Source organism: Cryptomeria japonica, chromosome 11 (genome assembly GCF_030272615.1).
Source record: "Cryptomeria japonica chromosome 11, Sugi_1.0, whole genome shotgun sequence".
In the NCBI taxonomy this organism is placed as follows: Eukaryota; Viridiplantae; Streptophyta; class Pinopsida; order Cupressales; family Cupressaceae; genus Cryptomeria; species Cryptomeria japonica.
Genome location: NC_081415.1, coordinates 419,800,022 through 419,818,497, shown reverse-complemented (window position 1 = coordinate 419,818,497; position 18,476 = coordinate 419,800,022). Strand labels below are relative to the sequence as shown.

At 36.0% G+C, this 18,476-nt stretch overlaps 1 protein-coding gene across 2 annotated transcripts in view; it reads left to right on the top strand.

Annotated features, from left to right (window-relative positions):
• LOC131073621 (protein transport protein SEC23 D) overlaps positions 1-17,922 on the top strand; it is a 95,517-nt gene extending 77,595 nt beyond the window's left edge. The window contains exons 10-15 of one of the 2 annotated variants that reach the window (XM_058010100.2): positions 10,650-10,748; positions 13,965-14,088; positions 14,646-14,920; positions 15,406-15,478; positions 15,585-15,620; positions 17,285-17,677. In XM_058010100.2, coding sequence (XP_057866083.1) covers positions 10,650-10,748; positions 13,965-14,088; positions 14,646-14,920; positions 15,406-15,478; positions 15,585-15,620; positions 17,285-17,314 — 637 coding nt within the window. In that variant the 3' untranslated portion in view covers positions 17,315-17,677. Of the gene's footprint in view, positions 1-10,649; positions 10,749-13,964; positions 14,089-14,645; positions 14,921-15,405; positions 15,621-17,284 lie in introns of both variants that reach the window. The other variant, XM_058010099.2, reaches the window with a different exon arrangement.
• Positions 17,923-18,476: the final 554 nt, after the last annotated feature.

The following is an 18,476-nucleotide window of genomic DNA, read 5'->3' as shown; positions in this document are numbered from 1 at the left end:
GGAGCTACAAGAGAGAGGCAATCTGTTCCTCATGGGACTCGTTAGCACATTTGCACCTCACACCAAATTGATTAGCCATCACTAGGAAACCTTTTGCAATAGGAACCAGAGACAAGTCGTATCTATACACCCCGACATTGTCCAAAGACATGCTTTTATAACATGAACCACTGCCCCAACCAATTCACTATATACATCAAAGATCGGTCGAGCTGCCACAGACAAATCATCTGGACCAGACCCAATATCTTATCCTTGTGAACAATCTAATCGATCGACACTTCCTACCTCACATATCATATTGTTCATCCTCTATATTGATGAAAAATTTGGGATATTCAGCCAAGACCACCACATGCTGTATTTTAAGAATAAGAGCAATGATATCCTTCATACCCTCTCAATTGGTGTCACTTCATAGTTAATCACGAGCCCTCCTCAAGCAGAGCCCATAGTAAGGATTTATCATACCATCGCCAAAACACCAACGTGAATTGTCCCTTCAATCAACCAATGCCTTGTCAACCCCCCATTTTCTCCTTATCTACAACTTGTTCTAATTCAGGCCACAGCTGTGAAGCTTCACACAGACTCAATTCCATCCAATGTTATTGCACAATTGGCTAAATAATCAGCCACTTTATTAGCTTCCCTGAAAACATGAGATATAGATGTGTTCCCCATCCACTGAAGACACTCCTAAATCTTTTCAATCCATGGTTTCAATTTCCAATTTTAGACCTGCTTCCTATAGACTGCGTTGATGCAAATTTGGGAATCGCCCTCGATATCAAAATCCTTCAATTCTTTTTCCACACAAAGCCAAAGTCCCCGTGCCAAAGCTTCAAATTCCGCATTCTTGTCGGTAGTAATCCCAAGTTTCCTTGATAGGGCCCATAGACATTCACCTCTTTCATTTGTAATAATGCAACCTGCTCCGGCCGGACCCGGATTCCCTTTAGCAGCCTTGTCAAAGTTCAGTTTGTATCGGCCAACACCTAGAGTGACCCATCCGGCCTCACGCCTACTTTTAACTTGTTATATTGCCTGATGGCAGTTTTAACATAGGCTATTTCTTCTGGATTTCGTTGTCCCAAAATGTAAACTGAGAGTTGTTTTTGATTCTTTTGATTCACATTGACCAGCTCACAAATCCCCTCTTCAAATTTTCTGATATCATCCTCCACATTCATACTTTGATTGCAAAAAAGTCTCCTATTCCGCTCCTCCTAAATATGCCAAAGAAGCATGGAAGGGGCAGCTATCCATATGTTACTCCATGTCACACTCGACATCAGCTTTGGTCAGCTTACCATAAAATCGTATAAATCCACTGGTCTTGGAGAAAACTATCCCAATGATTCTAACAACCAGTCCCAGCACTTTGAAGCAAATGGGCAATTTAGTAATCAATGATTAGACGTTTCCTCATTGGCAAAGCACATGATGCATATGCCTGGCCTTTGAATACCAATGCTCCATAACCTATCACTTGTCAGAAAACATGTCCAATACAACCTTTTTCAAAAAGAACTAACCACCTAAGGCTAGAAACATTATGAGTAGCCACATACAATCAATTAAAGACCTTTGAATTGCTAAAATCATAGAAATGGCCCCCACACCAAACAAAAACCGTTAAGATACCTCAGCTAGTACTGAGTTAAACATGCTTAATGTCAAACAGATATATACAACATCAAAGGAATACGGTTGAATGTTTAAAGTTGAAATCAGCACAATATGACTGATTACAATGGGATGGAACCAAAGAAACGGGACTCGGACTCGACAAGGCCGACTCGGACTCGGACTCGGGACTCGGCGTCAGACTCGACTGGACTCGGGAAAGTGAAAAACTCAAGAAATTTAGAGATTTTTAAAGATTTAAAACTTGTTTCAGGCACCCTTTATTGAATACACCTTAAAGACACAATAACATCATCAAACTCGGCTCATTTGATTACATACACAAGTATACATCAATCACATAAGCATAAACGCAAATTGTAGCTGAAGGAAATAACAAACATAGATATATAAATATTGTCAAATGTATACAATATTACAAAACTCATGGAATAAAAAATCCATGTCATCATATGATCATCATCAAATGTTTCATACAAATACCAAAGGTAAATACAACTACAAGCCTATGGCTCAGAGGAGGTGTGCACCCTCCGGCTCCGGCCCTCTGCGAAGGCGTCTAAGGTAGGTCCTGGATGATTCGACAACCATAGCCGCTCCCCGTGACACCATGCCATGCTTACCAACATCAGGAACATCCGTGTCACTATCTGCCTTTGAATCTCCTGTCTATGCTCGTGCTCTCCGCTCCTCCTCTGCCATGGCTACAGTCTCAGCCCCTATATCTACCTGGTCGATCCAATCAGTGTCAGACTCAGAGGTTAAATTTTCCCTACTTCTATCGACGCAGTTTCCCCCCATATTTTTCAACGGGGGTTTGGGGGCAGCGCCCCCAAGGTGGGGTCAAGGGGCATCGCCCCTTGCGGGGTTGAGGGGCAGCGCCCCGCGAGGCCAAAAAAACTTATTATTTAATAAAGCCGTCGCGTGTTATTTTTCTATTGGCTGGCATGTTGTAACCCTAATTTTTCTCATTCTCAGGCGGAGGTTGTAGTGAACAAAGACGATACCATTCATTTAAAAAAAAAAATTTAAAATGCTTTTTTTTTGTCATTTTACCAACCTAGCCAGTAGTTGAGTTTGGGGCTCAGGACTCGCCGAGTTTGAGCCAAACTCGCCAACTCAGCGAGTCTGGCGATTTTGCTTGCCAGACTCGGACGAGTCCGAGTCCGAGTCCGAGTCCCAGAGACTCGGCGAGTATGACTCAGACTCGGACTCGCTGAGTTTAGGCGATTCATGGCGATTTTCATTTCTATGGATGGAACGCTTGGTATGTCTTTTAGAACCAGACCCACATACGTATGCAGTTCTCCATTCATTATCTTCTTGTATGATGCCTTAAAAAAAACATCTTAAAGAACAGTTTTAGATGTTGATGAAATCAAAGATTAATTTTAATTTAATTTTATAATCATCACTGTGACGTTAGACCATAAGAATGACATTAGTTTAACTATAAAAGCATGGTATGAGGTACTTGGATTGTTATATTTTCATTTAATTGATAACATTTCAGTGCACATAGACATCTTAAGCCTTATTATTAATTCTCTTTGTGCTAATACCTCTTTGGAATTTGATAAGAATATTTTTCACCAAAAAGAAATTCATGAATTTTCATGCAAAAAATAGAAAATTACAAGTCTATAAGTGTATTTTTTTAGTTTTTCTTGTTCTCTTAACCAAATATTATTTCTGGAAAAAAAGTGCAATTTATTATTATAGGATATTATAAGGAACTTCTATAAGAAGTTTCCCAATTTTCAAGAAACACTTCAAGTCATAGAGAGACAGGAAGAAACTCGATTTGAGGTTTTCAGATGTATGGAGACATCTCCTTATGTTTGCTTTAGATGTGGAAGTATTTTCAATGCGGGAGAAGAGTATCAGAAGGTTAGGTTACAAGTTTGATATATATGTACTATTATTTTGTTGCTTAACTTGATTGTGATTAGTTAGTGTTTGGTTGCCTGCCAAGGTAAAACTTAAGAAGTCTTCAACTTTGCTCGCTTTTTAATGTGCACCTATTTGCTTTTTTAATGTATTGTTTTTGGTTGTTCAATGTTTCATTAGGATTTTTCACGAGCCCTTGTACAAATCTGAAAGTGAATGAGTGGATAGTGTTGATGTGTTCACTAGGCACATGCAAACTCAGAATAGAATACCAAAGTATCTTACCCTCTCATGAACAAAATCTTTTGGATGCTGAAGATTTGCTTAAGGTTCATCCAAGAAAGACTCCAAGGTTCCGAATGTAGGATTTCTACGTGTGGATAAGCCTAGTTGGTCGTTGTAATTATTGTTACATCAAAGGGCATTTATGGTTCGAAAATACTCAACAATTGATTAGCAGATGGTTTGTAGTAAAGGATTTTCCCTAATACTACTAAATGATTTTCAAAAAAGGCCAAAGGTGAGGCTTTAGAGGGAATTCTAAACTACTCTAGCATGAATGGATGAAGAAACGATATAAGTGAAACTCAACTAGTTATAGCATCGCCATACATGAACAACTTTGCTAGAACTAATGCAATCTTCTAAGGATGTTTTAAGGTTTTCAAATCACTGTCAACCATAGACACCATCAATTGAATGCATATCAAGGGTTAAACAATAATCGAACTTAAAACACTTTTAAATGCTCCGGTTGACCACACAAGGCTCGCTTACAATCAGCAAGGAAGCTAGTGGTATGGATAACAAGCTTCACAATGTATCAAATACAACATTCCATCATGAAATCTAATACTAAAATTATCATCAAAAGATTAGCTTGAGAAGATAGAAGAAACATGCAATAAGCTTCAAGGATTGAGCTAAAACACCATAACTTCAATGTTTCATAATCCATTGGCCAAATAACAACAATTCTTCAAGTCTAACTCTTGCTATTATTGCTTTCTCTTCTATTCTATCAAATTCAATATTGTCTCTTGCTATCAACTATTAAGTGCTCTTATTCCTATTCTCCTTATTATTAACCTTTACAAATGAAATGAGTGGAGCTTATATAGAGCTTCCAAATACAATGAAAGGCCGAGATCGAATGGAGATCAAGGGTCAAGACCCTGCCACCTAAACCCTAATTAGGGTTTGATATAAATGAAAACCCTATTTGGATAATCATCATAATGAATCAACCAATGAGAGATAACACATGCTGACACGGAAATTGAGGAAGCATCCTCCAATAGGAACGCGACATGCCAAATGAGATCATAACAAACTTTCTTCTAGAATTTTATTTCCTTTCTCTTTCTCCTTCTTGGCATATTCGATGAATCTGGATGTCATGCTCTCAATTTCAGAAATAGGAATCTTAGGTAGATTCTTCATATGCTCCTCTAGGTGAACCACCTCATCAAAGGCTGTAAGAAGTAAGACCTCCCATCCATGCTCAAGTTCTTTTGTCTTATCAATATGAAACATAGTGGTATGCATAAGATCCAACTGTTTTTCTGTGATCGATCCACCTTCTCCTTGGAAGATAACCTTTATCTTTCTTTCTAGCTCTTGAACGTTCACATCCGCTTCAATTTCCATTCTTTTGTCAAGAATGATACACATTATCTCGATGATCTTATCATGAATAGGATGGATGGTATCTTCCACTTGGTTACATCAATTACTCACATCTTCAAAAAGGAGTTTCTTTATTTGAAGCAAGGTTGACCACTGTAAAAGATTAGGAGTTGATTCCTTCCTAATTATCCGTTCTTGTGCCATCATCTGTGTAGGTGCCTTCCTTATTGCTTGCAAAACAGGAATGGTGATGTCCCTAGTGACTATCTCAAGAACTCAAATGGCTCTTCCAAGTATTTTCATCATATTCCTTACAAACTCATTAGCCGTTGTGAAAGATTTGTTGATCCAAGCCTCTAGAAGTTGTGCTGAATTTCTCATTTTTTCCATGTGATCAATTGACTTGATAGAAAGCAAAGGAGGTGGTGTGGTCAGAGGACTTTGATGTCTCAAAGGCTGCTGAAACTGCTGAATATATCTCCTCCATGCACATACTTCTTTTTCTAATCTTTTGTTCTTTTCTATTTCAACTTTTAGCTTCTCATTTACTGCTTTTACGGATTCAGTGGCTTCCTCCATGGCTTGCTCGGAAGTCGGAAGTGAGTGGACCCAAGTCGAATGTCTCCAAATCATATTCTTCTGCCAAGATCTTATCTTCATACTTATCTGTGGCGGGAGTGGCAATCTCTATCCTTCTAGAACTTGTATCATCCCTTATTATCTTAGACATCTTTGGAGCTTTCCTTTTCTCAATGACCTCTTGAGATCCATTTAAAAGAATATCTAAATCAAATGCTTGTTGTTGTTCTTCTTCTATCACTTCTTTGGTAAGCCTTTCTTTGAGCCATTCGGGAATGAAGGATATTCCTTCTCTTACTTGTAATTCTTTAGGTGGAGGTTCTTTCCTAGGAGGAGGAGAGGTTACTTCATTATTATCCTCTTGTTCTTCATCATCACAAATCTGAATATGAAGGGCTGGATGTGATGAATCTTGAGACATTCTTCCTTGTTCTTGCTTGTCATTCCTGTCATTTTGTATTGTTGACTCTGTTGATTCATCTACTTCGTGGACTACATCTTCATTTCTTCTTTGATCTTCACCTTGATCTTCTTTCTGATGTCTAAGAGAAACGCTCTGAGGTTGATCTAGATTTAATTTTTGCTTCTTCTTGGAAGTTTTATTCTTTCCTTGTTCATTCTTTCTCTTTGATCCTTTTGAGTGTGAAGCATTCTCACTCACACTTAACCCTTTCCTCTTCTTCCATCCTTGTCTCTAAGTTGAAAGTCATGGTCATATTTTGCTCCTTCAGCTTTTGATGCTGAATATCTACCCATCTTCGTGTGCAAGCTAAAATAGGATCCATCAATTCCCTCAAATCAGTGACTTCCTTTTCATCCCAATTGATCTTTATTCCTTTGTTGGCTTTCTCATAGGTAGATTGGATCTATTGACCACTATCTTGTGCTTGGTCGGCCACTCTATATATCTTGCATCTTCTGATTAGGTCAAGAGGCATTCGAGAATGCATCTTCTTTCTTATCTCAGAATCATCTTGCGCATTCATCCAAAAGTTTTCAACTTGAGACACATGCCTGTACTTCATTCCAGCCATCTCTTCTACATTACCATGAAGATCAAAATTTTCTCTAGAAGCAAATGGTGTAGATAAATAGAGAGATAATTCTGGCTCGGCACCTTAAACTGCTTGAAGTGAAGGACAAACTTCTATTGAATTCCCAAGTGTAATGGAATTAGTGATGACAGCTCCATGTTTGTACCTCAAGGATTTAGTACATGCTAACAATTGCCTTGTCATCTCAAGAAATACTATTCTATCTATAGGATATCGTGGCAACATAAAGGGAGGAGAAGGATATCCTTGGATCCTTATATATGTGAACTTGGGAAATTGAATAAACCACGCCCCATATTGCTTGATTAGGTCTTGTGCATCTTGAGACAACCTTTGATGGATTCCTCCTTGTAAGGTCCTGGTGATATGCATTGTGAAAGTATCATTGACCAATCTATAATGCTGTTTAGGTGGATGATGCAATATCTCATAAGAATCAGAAACCCTTATCTCTCCGGGCCCTCTTCCAACTCGGCCTCTATGTGGTAGCCCTGCATATTCATAGCTCCTTGCTAAAGAATATATGATATATGAGCTCATGTGAAATGACCTAGTCGGAATCAACCTCCTTAATTGTACATCTAGGCAATTACTAATGATCCTTGCCCAATTAATCATTCCCTTCCCTTGAATGATGATTTGAATGAAAAAGAACATCCACTTGTCAAAGAAAAAGGCTTGAGGAGCTCCTACAACTCGACCAAGCAAGGTGATCAAATCTCTGAATTCTTCTTAAAAGTCCATGCGATGTGGCCCATTGGGAATCTTGTTAAGATGGGGTCTACACTTTTGCAACCAATCCCTATTGATGATTGATAGGCATGTGTCAGAATCATCCTCATAAATTGACTTGGCTCCTTCTAGACTCCTATAGATCATGTCTCTTTGTTCTAGTAGATGGAAGGCTTCACTTATGGCTCTCTCTGATAGGTAGGCAAGTACGGTTCCATCCTCTGCCACGATCGTCCTTGAGTGTGAATCATAATGCTTGGCATGCTCGATCATCAATTCATGACATCGAACTGCAGGAGGGAAGCCGGCTGCCTTGATGATGCCGCTCTCTATTATCCTCTTGGCTATAGGTGACGGTTGGCTGATGTATGGTGCCTCATGAGACTTCTTCACGTCAAAATTGCCAAGGTTTGTGTCTCCAATGTTGCTCCATTGGGATGTAATCTTGGTCTCCAAATCATCACTCTTTTGGTCTTCTTTGATAAGAGCTTGCCTTGATGACGATCCACTTGCCTTAGATGCTGCCATAAGTTTACTTGTGAGAGGTGATCCAAGTTAGAATCTTGATGAATTATTAATGCATTAAGACCTATAAACTGAACCTTGCATCAAATATGAAATTTGTTACTGAAAGGGTTCTAAATTTCTAATTGACTTTGACAAAAAATCATTAATAATGCAAACTAGACCAGCTCCTGCCTTTAAATCTACCTAAAAGATGGAGTTACCTTTGATTTAAGCACTTTATCCTAAAGAAATCTGATTAATGGCGACTGCTGATATTCAAGAAATCTCTGTCCTTTCAATCTCTTGCTGTTTAAATGATGAACTTCACCTATCAATCTGTTTATTGATATCTTCTTATTTGATTCGCCTTGCTAATGATTTAACCTTGCTACCTTGAATTCGAAATCTGCTGATTGCTAAAAGAGTTCGCTCAATCTGCTTATCAAGCTCGCTGATGATAGAAGATAAATGCTTTGATTTGATTTTTTAAAATGATCTTGATAATGTCTTTATATATGCGATATGCCTTGTGAAACAATTAGGCCGACTTAGTGAAAAATGAATATCAATTAACCTTTCATGATGGCCGACTCTTCATTTTAAGTTTCCTTCATTGAAAATCGAAATTTTGAATAATTTAGCGCCAAACCTTTTGTATCATGCAACTCTGCTTGGAATTTGATCAAGGTTTATATATTTTGATTAAACATTGATTTTGCTCTAAGTCCTCTTCAAGGACACGCCCTATATGGTTTTTCGCTCTTTGTCCTCTCGAAGGACAGGACCTATAACTAATTCGCTGACTATCCTTGATGAAGGTGGGGCTCTTGATGTATATTTCGCTCTATGGCCGCCTTAGGGACAGGCCCTATAATCAAAATTCCCTCACCGTCCTCTTGAAGGACAAGACCTACATTCAAAATTCGCTCCATGTCTGTCCTAAGGACAGGACCTATAAACTCGCTTTGGTCAGCCCCTAAAAAATGTATGCTTTATCAAATCACTTCATGTGTTTGATGATCAAACTCAAGGCAAGGACTTCACCCAATGTCCTCTCCAAGGACAGGTCCTATAATAAGATAAATTCGCTTCATGACCAGGCCTTGGTCAAGACATATTATTCACTTCGCTCTGTGTCCTCTTCAAGGACAGGCCTTATAAACAAATTTGCCCTTTGTCCTTGCTAAGGACATGACCTTTATCTTATTATTCTGCTCTATGTCCTTTGTGAGGACAGCTCTCAAGAAATGGTTCACTCTAGGACCGCCTTAGGGACAAGACCTATACCTTGAATTTGCCCATTTAAGAAGACAAGTCCGAAATGAAGAAGCTCGCTTCATGTCCTTCTCAAGGACATGACCTAAATCCAATTTCACTTTTTGGCCTTTGTGAGGACAAGACCAAAAGATAAACTTCTCTCACCGACCTCCCCAAAGACAAGCTCAAATCGCTCTATAACCAGCCCAAGGACAAGTTTCAAAACATAGTTCGCTCAATGCCCTTGATGAGGACAGAAGCAAGATAGGCAAAATTCGCTCTCCGACCTCTCTAGGGACAGGACCTAAATGACAAGATTCGACAACTTACCTTATGACCTTTACAAAGACATGACTTGAAACTTACTACTTCATCGATTCAAAAGCAACATCAATTCAGCCCTCTAAGAACACCTCTATAAGAAATTCTCTCTGAGACCTTCGGAAGGACGGGACCTAAAATAGAATCTCGCTCTGTGTCCTTTCTAAGGACATGACTTAAATACCAACTCTTTGCTAAAAGATCAAATCAAGGACACAAGTCCAATTTGTTCTAAGACAGCTTCAAAGACAAGGTTAGAAAGTGCGCTCCAAGACCCTTGGAAGGACAAGGCATGAAATTCGCTCTTGGACCTTTGGAGGGACAAGACCTAAAAGATAAACTTCTGAGCAATGATGACTCCTAACTTAGCCTTATCTGATCTATGCTAACCCCATAAACTCACTCATTTCATCCTGAAAGCAGAGAGAGGCAAGACTAGACAAAAAGAAAAACCAAAAAAGAGGGGTCCCCATTTTTATGGGTACTTAAGAGAACATGAAGATGGAATTAAAACATTAAACTTATGAAAGACATAGGATCCTAAGAATTATTTTAGAGAGTTCACTGGTACGTTAATATTCAATTATATACTATTAAAAAGTATATAGATTATATTTTAAGATTTGTGAAGTGAAACTGTTTTCACTAATTTTAACTACCCCCAAGTTTTTTAATGTGTAGTGATGCCTACAGTTTCTGCCATTTGGCATGGCTGTATGCAAATAAACATAACAGTAATTGGAAACAGGAGAGAATATTAGAATAGGCCTATTTATTTTTAGTTTATTGGTTATCATAAAAGATTTGAGATATTTGTTATTTGTCAACAATTGTCCTGGTTATCCTATGTAAATGCTAGCTTGCCAAATTTTTGTACATAACTAAAACCTATAACATTCCAAATTTTTTTTCATTAACATCAGTCTAGAGATTAGATTAACATGTTTGAAGTGAAATATTAAAGCACTTGCTATATATGCCTTTTGTATTTTGCCTTAAACCAACCCTTATTTGACTCTTGGTTTTCAGGAACTCTGATGCTCCCCCAGTTTTACAATTCGCTTTTCAATATACTGTAGTTGTACCACCCGAGGAAAATTTCAAGACAGGGTTGAGTGCACCGAACAGGTATGTGTAGTTAAGAGTTAGTAACAAGGTGACTGCTGTAGTTTCGGTACTGTATAATTCCTTTACATTTAGATTGCTTAATCAGACATTTGATTTTTTATGTTCGTCTTTTTTTTTGGGTTTTACCCAATGTATCCTTGAGAAGTCTTTATTTTATCGATATATTAATGAAATATGAAACTGAAAATTAATAGAGAGTATACCTGTCCATCCTTAGGAATACCGGATATCCCAACTATGCCAAACATTATATTAAATTTTAATAAATGACAATCTTGCCCAAACCATTTAATATTTCTTGTGGATTTTTAATTGTAATCTAGGTCCATTTCCAAACGTTGAAGTGATTATGAATTTAAATGAATCTTTTGGACTTGTAGTCTTGGCCCATTTGCGAGCATGGAAGTGATTATAAATTTAAATGAAGAAAATATGCAAGGTGTACTATTTTGCAATCTTTCCTTATTGTTATTTTTGTTGTGAGCATTCATTATACAATAATATAGGATATTTGAGAAACAAAAGATAGAAGACGAGGCTATCATTATTGAATACAGTCACGATCCAAATTATTCATTTGCATAGAGATATTTCTTATCACTTGTAGCTGTCAGTATGAGAAGTTTGTTTTATCCAAGCATTGTATTCTGCAGTATAATGACATTTACAATTTAAATCCTTTCAATCAAGTAAATAAGTTAGCATGAGGGAAGAAAATACCATGTGTAGGAGGGGAATATTCAATGCTAAGCCTAACCACAACAAGCCTAAGAAATGCAATTCATTCCAATCATAATAATGAAGAAACAAAATGAAAGAAAACTAAATCATGATGTAAATACAACCTTATGCAAACATTCCTTTGGTCTCCATTGCTCTTCTTACTTCCTATACTTGGTAGTATTGTTGCTCTCAGATATTGTAGCACTATTATCGCAGCATGGGTGCAAGAAAGCTTGAAGAGTGTGGTTCTCTTTGATGGATGATCAAGGTTACTTTTATAGATTTTCCAATATCGATCAATGGTGGTGATTTGAGGAGAAGGTTCGATGGTCAATGGTTGAGGTTTGTTAAGAGGAATTGATTGGGAGTTGACTGACTTGTGATGGAGGTTGATTGATCAGTTAAGTGACTTGTCTGGTCTATTAAGTGAATTGATGAATCTGTTAAGAGAATTGATTGATTAGTGAAGTGGATTGATTGATTGAAAAAGTCAAAGTGAGTGTCAATTAAGAGGTGGACTTAATTAGTATTTAAATAATTAAAATTATTTAAACATGTGCATAAAAAGAATTACATAAATATTTATTTTTTGGAGAACTTTAAGAAAGTCAATAATTAAATAAATGAAAGAATTTATTTAACTATAGGAGACTTAGTTAACTAATTAAATAATTAAATAATTATTTAATTATGGAAAAGTGGTAGAAAAGGAATTAATTAAATATTTATTGTTATTTAATTAACATGCATGATAGAGGAAAATTATAATAGTTAAATAATAAAAATTATTTAATTATTTGTACAAGAGAAGATTATTTAAAGAATAAAAATTACTTAATTAGTGGTTGAAGACATTAAAATAATTAAAAAAATTAAAATTATTTAATTAATAATGGAGTGAGGGAAATTTGGATTTTGGAATTCGAATTAGAAGAATAATGTTAGCTTAATTAAATAATAAAATTATTTAATCAATTTAGAGGAATAATTATTGAAAATGCTGCAAGTAGGCGATGGACAATTTTCAATGTCTACACCATGCTTCAAGGAAATAAGTTAGCATTTATTTTTAGATTTGGACTTTTAGTTGGAAGAAGCTGATTTTGTTTCATCAATCTTGAAAATTATTTCATTGATGTCTAAGAATCTTCCATCATAGTCTGCCACAAATTCACCTACTTTCTGAAAAATAAATTGATTGAATGATTCAATAATCGGATAATCTATTCAACAATATACAAACGTATATAAAGAGATTACAAGGAGGACGTTCTAAATTAAGAACAAGTCGTTTAAAATGAACTACTAAAAAGCTAAACGCTAAATAAAGCTTAAAAGCTAATTAACTAAAAGGAAAAAGCTAAATGCTAAATAAAGCTTAAAAGCTAATTAACTTAAAAGCTAAATGACCACTAAACAAGGAACTAAATATAAGTGACTAAACTATAATGAAATATTCTAATACCCTCCCTTAATGGTCATTCTATCTACTAACTACCCTACAGAAGACACTACAGGTCTTTTGATCACAAACGAAAAGAACACTCTGCTGTGGTGGAGACCCTCCCTGGATCTAAAATGTATTAATGACCAAGAATACCAGAATCCATCCAACCTGACGTTGGGTAACCAAACTGAAACTTGAAACCATGATTTTGAGGAAAAATCGGCAAACCCTTTTGCAGAAGAGTACCAACTCCAAAACTGACTGCAAGATCCCATGGTTGCAGATGTTCACCCTGGCAGGTGCGACCCAAACTAAAACTCTGATAAAAAGAAAATTCTTAGCTTATCTTATGACTGATGGGTGACTATCTTTTTGGTCTGCAATAGGCTATTCTGCAAAGACGTATGTATCAATCACCTTGAACACAATCGCAAACAGGGGTTTCTCTAATAATGTTTCAGCTTCTACAAGAAATATGTAAACCTACTATTTTTATATCTTAGTCACAAATGCAAAAATCTTTATTTCCATGGAGTTCTAGTCTTTGTATTTGCAATAATGAAACTCTTGATTTATACAATGGGGGTTTCAACCTACAAATTGTTAAAATCTGTATTGAGTTTGTGATTTTCAATCTTTGATAAAAACTTCCTACACGTGCTTGATCTTGTGTATTGTGTCTTGGACCTTCACAATCTGATACCAAATCTGGGTTCTCAGGCAAAAGGGTAACACAATAATCAAACCTGTTATTGATGATGATAATATGAATTAGCCCACAGGTGTTTTTTTGATGGTTAAGTATATGTGAAACTAACCCTTATATTGAAATTACATACTTGATCATGCACTTAATAACTTTAATATATTCTAAATAAGATATTATCCTAAAACTTTATTCATTTTGGTTGCTCTAGTTTCTAATTTGAGCAAACTATATTTAGTTGGAACATCTTTCTTCAGGTTGTATCTCCTGTGCATGCTTACTACACTCTTACAAACTACTGAATGTGTTTTATATGAATTAACATCTATATTTTGTGCAGTTGTAGGTACTTGCTCAAACAGCGGTTGAGAATACGGACAGTACAGTATGAAATAGCACAAAATATAAATGAGCTTTATGACAGTGCTAATGCAGAAGTTATTCTTTCTATTCTCGTTCACAAGGTAGAAATCTTAATTCCAGCAACTAGTGCTATGCAATATATAGACATAATGAAGTTGTCAGAGATGAGATGTACAAAATGATTTTTACATATAAAAGGCACATTTGTTTTGGGTTTCATTTGACAGTTATATACATAATATCTTCATGGTATTTTCGTGCTGATGGATTCTGGTTAGCTCATTTAACTAACATTACCCACAATGTAAGCAGGAAAAACTTAAATTAGAAAGTCTGTACATTCTGTTTATTTGTAGTTAAAGACTACATTTATTGACCTGCTCTAGCACTATGCTTGGCAGTCTGATTGTTGTTTTTCATGCCATGATTCCATTCAACTAGATGTGAATTATGATAAGATGCTCAGAATGTGAGTTGACAAACATGGATGCATGCGGTCGGATCCACTTTATTTTTCTCTTGTCAAAATAAGATCATTGTCTATTAAGCATTGTACTAAATAAACTTGTGTTTTGCTGGTTATTAACATTCTTTTGGGATTCTTTGAACTAGTGTACAAAATGTTTGATTTGGCTTCCTCACTTGAGAGATTTCTTAGGTAATTGCAGCATCTTTGGAGCAAGGAGTCAAGGAAGGCAGACTGTTATTGCATGATTGGCTTGTTATTCTAACTGCTCAATATAACGATGCCTGCAAGCTTGTTCAATTTGGAAAGCCCAATACAGCTAGTCGGCTTGATGTTGCATTTTCACATTGTCCACAGTTGCAGTCCTTACCAAGACTTGCATTTGCTCTTTTGAGGAGTCCTCTTCTCCGTCTACATGAAGAGGGTGTTCATCCAGACTATCGAATTTATCTTCAATGCCTTTTCAGGTAGTAGATTTGTGTTATTTTTATTTTGATTCTTTTAAATCTTAGTTGACACCTTGAAGTTTGAAGTGTAGTGTAAGTTAAGTTGATGGATACGTCTAACTGTACAACTGTGGCTCAGGTAAGGAGTTTGGTCTTCTAGAATTTGAAGAAATCTGAGTAAATAATTGTCTTTAAAGGCTGAGATCACCCTGCATGTGTAATGAGGAACATGAAAACAATCACTGATTTAATTTCACAGTATAGAAATTGCAGGGCTTGTTCCTTATTGAAGGAAAAAGTGATCTCAAGTAGTGTATACACATGGCATTTAAAAATTGTTTCATCCACGTTTATTCTCACTACCTTTTTCTTGTCTGCACGAGAGACTCATTTTCTTACTCATTGGACAACTTTTTCTTTTATAATATTTATATTTAATGAATATAATGGATTTTATTGGATACTGGGTTATTGTGAGGTAGTTAACTTTAGGGCATTGGATGCAGTGCTCTGGAGCCAAGCTCCCTTCTACGTGCTGTATATCCAGTGTTGTCGTCATATTCAACCCCAGACAAGCAGGCATATCCTCGCCATTCTTTAAGCCGTGCTGCACTCATAACTAGTGGCAGTCCTATTTTCTTTCTTGATGCATTCACTGTTCTCATTGTTTATTATTCTTCAACAGCGGATCCTGCACTACCATTTCCTCCTCCACAGAACTGTAAGTACAAACTGTCTATCAATTTACCTGCTTCTGAGAAACATGGTAGAAGTTGGTCACTTGGTGTTATGAGTTTTTTTAGTTTGGAAGAATGTCTAGTAAAGTTGGAATTGAAAATTATGTTGATTTCTTGAGATAGTTTATTTGCAGTGAGTGTTCTTATAGCTGCACACCTGTTCTGTATACTTTGTATAGGTAGTATCTTCTGTTTTGTGAAATTTTTGTGATAGAATTGAAAACTCTGCATCAATTTATTAGAGTCTGAGAAACATGGTAGAAGTTGGTCACTTGCTGTTGTGAGTTTTTTAGTTTGGAAGAATGTCTAGTAAAGTTGGAAATGAAAGTTTTGTTGATTTATTGAGATAATCTATTTGCAGTGAGTGTTGTTATAGCTGCACATCTGTTCTGTATACTTTCTATAGGCAATATCTTTTGTTTTGTAAATTTTTTGTAATAAAATCGAACATGTTCTGTGGCTTACAATTCAATGTCCAGTTTAATATGCCAGGCAAAAAAGAAAATTCATATTAAAATAGAAACAAGAGTACAAATGCATATATTCAACTTTCATCAAAGCTACCATTATCAAATCACAGATAGACTAGTTTTATTTAGCCTTCCAATATCAGATTCAATATGCCATTGCATTTAGATTACAGCAAGCTGGAGATATGGGCTAAAAGATGGGTACAGAGATGGCATTTCAAATTGGTGTATAGGACAAACAAGGATGATATTTCAAATCAGGGTATGGAATAAACTAATAAGGGCATGGCTATATAATAGATAAATATGATCAGCATAAGGTGTGGATAGACAAGCACGTGGTCTTAATCCTTGTACTGGAATCTAACAAGTGACTAGGACCATAGTTGGAAATTTGCAAACTACGAATCTTCATTTATAATGAAAAGACCTATTTGCAGGAGATGTCATATGGGGTACTTCTCTTAGATTTCACCTCAAGTTTTCACCATCCCTTCTCCTTAGCTAGTTTTAGCTTTCTAAATTAGCCATTGCTTCTGGCTTATTCTTTATACTTAGTCAGTCACAAGTGGCTGAAATCTTAAATAAGAGGTTGTCCATCATCTCTAAAGATTTACTCCCCTGCTAATCCTGGATTTGCTTTTTCTGCTTATCAAAATTAAACCTAACCCAATCTCTAGGAGGTCTCTTTCCAACATCCTCAGGCATTTTCAGTCAATGCCAAACTCATTATCAGGAACATGCAAGTAAAGATCGAGTTATTATAAAACCTAATTTTTTCTCTTTAAATTATGTATTAGAGAAAAAAATTTGAGATGGAAGCCTTCATATGATTATTGATGGTCTTTATCGCCACTTGAAGATATGCATTAAAATCAGTATGCAGATTTCTGTTATTTTCACGTATCAATGCATTAAAAGATTGAATGGTGTGTTAATTAAAGAATCTAATATGTCTTTCTATAGTCTTCTCACAATATGGTATTTGTGCTCCTATGCAATGAGTTACATGGCTCAAACAGAAATACAATGTATGTAAATACATTCATATAGAAATTAGGATCTACTGGTAGTAGGGGCTCTCAAAGCATGGTTGGTGACCAAATTGTAATCCAACATGTACTTTTTTATGCATTATTGAGCTACATACTTTGCTTACCCTCAATATTTTTCGACAGGTCTTTTGCGAAATACAATTAACAAGTTGAAGCAGGAAAGAAGCATCACACCGAAGCTTCTTTTGATTCGCAGTGGCCATGATAATGCTGAACCTTTTGAGCACTACCTCATTGAGGAGCAAGATGTTGATGGAACAGGATTGAACAATGGGATGGGCTTTGTTTCCTTCCTTGAGCAAATTGGCCAAGATGTTGTGGAATATATGAAATGAACATGTAATTGCCAAATATTGATTTAATCTGTTGATCCAAATTATTCTTTTCCAACGAGTTCCAGTAGATTGAGAGGCATAAAATTTTCACAATTGAGAGCTTTAAGATTTTATATCTAGGCATTAGAATGTAATCCTAGCAGTTTTGAATCTAGTTAAGGCACTTGCTTCTGTATTTGAAGTCTGGTGTGCTGAACCAGCAATCTAGCCCTGACATATGTTTTAGTTGATCATCTTGTTCGAGAAAAGAAGAAAAATGCTTCATGATGACATTAAACAATTTATCAATAAACATACAGAGCTACTGATTGACAAAGAAATACAGCCAGAATCATAGCACAACTATCAAACAAACTGAGGCTTTGAGCCACCAAAAATAAAATGTAATCCAATTAAATGATCAGCAATTATGATCTACAATCTTAATTTGGCTGCTTTCATACAAACTGGCTGCTTCATGCATGAAGAGGTCGAATTTCCACTTTTAAGTTAAGTTAAATTTAATTTACTAGATATATATGCACCTAAGAAATATAAGCATCTTAAGATCATTTTGGGGCACTTAGCTTTTTAAGGTTTTAACCTATCTTAACCAGTTAGCCTAGCCCCACGGAATGAGTTGTTATCATGTATATAACAAAGAAATTGATATTAGTAAGTTTTTGTGAAAAAGAACATGTAGCACTTATTTAATCTATGAAACAAAAACAGCCTGAATAAGTCACATGCGTCACTTGTATGATAACACAGTTCGGAATTGAATGTGTCTATGCTATCCTGTAATATTTTTCCTTGGACAAGTACAAAAGATAAAAAGGATGTGATGATCGTTCATTGTCTTGATTTCCTTTTTTTATAAAATGGCATCTCATAATTTTTTTCGTTTTCATAAAATACAAAAATATAAATGGGATGAACACATTGGGTTTGTATATTTTCATTTTTTTATTTCAACATCTATCTAAATATGTGAAAGATCT